General features: G+C 46.4%; 1 protein-coding gene across 1 annotated transcript; it reads left to right on the top strand.

Moving 5' to 3' along the window:
- Positions 1–442: 442 nt before the first annotated feature.
- On the top strand, positions 443–2,491 carry LOC149321690 (lysophosphatidic acid receptor 6-like). The gene is made up of 2 exons (XM_089500750.1): positions 443–473; positions 1,210–2,491. Exon 2 carries the CDS (start codon positions 1,210–1,212, stop codon positions 2,272–2,274), a length of 1,065 nt encoding a protein of 354 aa, XP_089356876.1. The 5' UTR covers positions 443–473; the 3' UTR covers positions 2,275–2,491.
- Positions 2,492–4,153: the final 1,662 nt, after the last annotated feature.

Genomic DNA, 4,153 nt, shown 5'->3' with positions numbered 1-4,153 from the left:
AAAGGGGGGGGGGGGGGCAACTTAGGCCACTATAGCTGTTGTTGGACTGCAGCTCCCTTAACCCCTCACAACTGTCTAAATCGACTGGAATTAGTGAAAATTGCAGACTAACATTTGCTTATCCTGGTCAAAGCCAACAGTGGATTCTATATCTACCTGATAGGTAGCAGGAGAAAATCAGAATTAATAAAAGAAGGTCCATGCCAAGTATTAAACAAAGGAGACAACACTAAGGGCTAGACGAAGCATACACAGTAGCCCCAGTATTCTGAACCTTATCATTGTGAGTGCCAAAAATAAAATTTAGTTCTAAAACTATGCATTTCAGGGCCAAAACAGGAAACAGGGATGGGCTGATAAGGATATCTACAGTATGCTTTCCTCCCTGACTAATTTCTACACATTCATTTCTCCTAAGTCTCACTGCACTAGTGGAGGAGCAGGCATCTCTCTGGATAATTGGCACACAGAAGGTATGCATGTGACAGGCTTCTGGGGTTAACAGCTTTTGTAGTTTCTGGTAGTTTGTGCTCCAAAAGGTTGGCAGGCAGACAGGGCAGCTTGGAAGCAAGAGCATGCATCTTCACCCATCACAAATTAATCCTGAACTCTGCAAAACTTCCTACTTTAAATTTTGCTTTTGCATGCAATTGCTTACAAGCTCAACAAGGCCCTGTCAGAGGAACAGCAAGATGGCATTTACTTTAACATTCATCCTCTGCTAAGAACAGCAGCAGCATCTTTCAGCTAACTCATTCCTCTGGGGTATACTTACAAATGTAAAATCCCGTTTGGTGACCATGGGAAACTTCAGCAAAGAGGTGTGGAGCAAGAGAGGAAATGAGCTGTCAAGGGTCTTTGGGGAAGGGTGGGATGGCTTTTGTTTGATGAGGAGGCAGCAGCGTATGGCAATGAGAAGACAGAAGATATCCCAGACAGGGACAGATAGGGCCTCAAATGAAGCAAATGATTCCTTTTATTAGACCAGGGATATTTACATGGAAAAGAATTCAGGGCATTTTAGCGACCTCAGTAGGATGCCAGGCTGAGTCAATCCTGGAGCTCCTGGCTGGGATTGAACTCACAACCTTATGGCTTAATCACTGTGCCACCAGGGCTCCCCTTCCCTTCTTTAGGGGTTCCTAGTGGGCTCCAAGAATAGACTCTATTAGGTTAACCTATTACACAGATCATGTGCTTGCTTTGCAGATGTGGGAAAATGCTACACATTCTCCAGGGGAGTCGTCCCTTTTGAAGGAAATCCCCAGCTCCCACCATAACACATCAGCACCACTGCAGTGTGTTGCCAAAGCAGAGTTCCAGCACCTGCTCCTGCCAGTCATTTATAGCCTGGTTTGCACAATGAGCTTGGCCTCAAACAGTGTCGCCTTGTGGAGCTGCTGGGCCACCCGGGCCCAGGCCCCACCTGTCATGATCTTCATCTATAACCTCATTGTCATCGACCTGCTATTTGCCCTGTCTTTGCCCCTGCAGGCTGTGTATCATGCTAGGCGCAATGACTGGCCCTTTGGTGAGGGCCTGTGTAAGGCCACCAATGCTCTTTTCCTGGCCAATATGTTTAGCAGCACTCTCTTCCTGGCTGGCATCTGCCTTGAGCGTTACCTGGCTGTTGTCCACCCTATCCGCTACCTGCGCCTCCGGTGGCCCTTCTACCGTGTGTTCTTCTCCATGGCAATCTGGTGCTTGGTAGCGATTGGGCTGCTAACATTCTTCTCCAAGAGCACCGTGACCCACCGCTTCCCAAATGGGAATACAGCTTGCATGGAGAATTTTCCAACTCATGTATGGAGTGGTGGACTGGCTGCCATGGTCTTTGCCTCTTCAGCCTTGGGTTTCTTTGTGCCTTATATCACCATTGTCATCTGTTCTGTTGTGATTGCCCGGCGCATTATGAATCTCACTCATGGGTCAGTCCAGGCTTCCCCATTACGCAGGCACTCTCTTCACACTCTTCTGATGGTGACTGGCCTGCTTACCTTCTGCTTCCTACCATTCCATATCATCCACATCCTGCACACACTTGGCCGGATTGAGATCCTATCTGCTCCAGGACTGCTGCCTTTCACGTGTTCAGCTCAACGGGCAGCCATGGCCCTTGCTAGTATCAACAGTGCTCTTAACCCTCTGGTGTACTACTTCAACATGAAAGCTGCCAACTGGAAACTGCCCTGCTGTGGAACAAACAACCATAATCTAATGGATTCAGGTGAACCTGCTAGCCCAACTGTGAAGGGCCTCAGGAACATGACTTAGACACCATGGTATTGTCTAAGGCCTTCTCCATAGCATCATCTGACTTGTATTGGAGTGTCGTCATCGTCTTTGCCCTCCTCCTTCTCCACCATCACAAAACTACTGTATATTGTCCATTACTTTTTTGAACATGATTTACCTCTAGACTAGCTTCCTCACATGGAGAAAGCAAAATAATGTAATCATCTTAGTACTTGTGCAATTTTGAAACACCTAAACTTATGGGGCTTAAAGGATTGGATCACTAAAAGAATATGCAAATACAAGGTGAGTTAGTGGAGCAGGAATATGCTTGCTCCAGCATATGTTTCAACTGAACTTACTAAATAGAAGATTATGTACTACTAGTCTGTGTGTGATATACAGTGTTTATACTGTGTGTGTATGTTCAACACAGCAACCTTCATTTCTGGAATACCCTTGTGAGTGTGGTTATGACAGCTGCCACAATGAGCTTTTGCACTTCATAAATCAGCAGCATACCATTGGCAAGGTATATAATGTGGATCTGATGGATAATTTCTAGAGATAGGGAAATGACTAAGGCAATTGTGTCACTAGGGGGTTTGTGGGAGTTGAACTGCACAAACTGCACTGGTTGACACCCTAGAAGAGGGATGACACCAAGCTGAACCCTCCTTCTGCTGCGCACCTCCTGGCTTCATTGTGGCAGCAAAGGAGAGGTCCAAGCATACCTTTTTTGACTTTACCACAGCAGCAAAGGTGAGAGCCAAGTGGAATGCACCTTTCCCAGATTTGCCATGGTGGTGGAGGCCTCCTTACAAGGCGACCTCTGCTGCTGCAGTGAAGGAAAGGGCTGAGCAGACATTTTGGCTGCTGTTGCCCCCGCTGACAGCCCCTCTGCACTGGGTGACACCAGGGTCCAGTGGTTGGGACATCATTGGATTAAGGGTGTATCCACACTGCAGAAGTAAAGTAGTCTGACACATTTTAACTGCCATGACTCTGTCCTACAGAATCCTGGGTTTCTGTAGTTTGGTGAGGCATCAGTTCTCTAACAGACCAGGCTGAATACCTGAACAAACTAAAAATCCCAGGATTCTGTAGGATAGAGTCATAGCAGTTAAAGTGGTGTCAAAGGTGTTTATCACACTGAGGTTTTTGCAGCTTTTTGCAGCTCAGATCCAATGTGATTGCGGGTCTAACGATGCAAATTCACACAATAATGTGATGTGTCATCACACATGATTCCTTTGTATGGGAGCTCCTTCTGTGGGGCTTCTGCAGTGATTCCAAAGTGACCCCTCATTTTGGTGAAATCAGTAACAAGCGAATTCACAGAAATCGCTTCCAAGTTCAGTTTGATTTCACTCCGAATTGGTCTGGTGTGGAATGCAACTTTGCTTCTGCTCTGGTACACCACTGCAAACCCCCTGGGTTGCAAATTTCCCATGATGTGGCACTGCAATTTCCCCCCATTTTCTTTCGGTGGGTCCTTTCACTTTCAGGGCAACTTTCAAGGCAACTCATTTTTTGGAATATATATATGTGTGTATGTGCGTGAATGTGTGTGTTGAAATTGCTGAAATGGAAGGGAAAATAAAAAGGGGGGGATGAAGAAGACACAGAAATATTCATGAGGCAAATATTCACACAATCACGCAATTACGCGAAACAGAGAACAAGAACTTGCTCCCCTTTTCACCCCAGAAATTTACCAGGGCACGATGCATTTAGCCCCCCATTGAGCATGCGCAAGGTTGCCGATTCGAATAGTTGAATCCGCATGGTATACACCGGTGTGGTAATACAATTTGCACTCACTCCACTTTGCGTGAATCCACATCACGTGACTTGCCTTGGATTCAATTCCCCCTCGATTTGGAAGGGCAACGGAAGGGCAACCAGGTGTGATACA

This window comes from Sceloporus occidentalis, unplaced genomic scaffold, assembly GCF_023333645.1.
Source record: "Sceloporus occidentalis isolate IW3139 unplaced genomic scaffold, rSceOcc1.0.p SCAF_1, whole genome shotgun sequence".
Taxonomy (NCBI): domain Eukaryota; kingdom Metazoa; phylum Chordata; class Lepidosauria; order Squamata; family Phrynosomatidae; genus Sceloporus; species Sceloporus occidentalis.
Note: the sequence above shows the minus strand (reverse complement) of the source record. Positions and strands in the feature narration are given on the sequence as shown.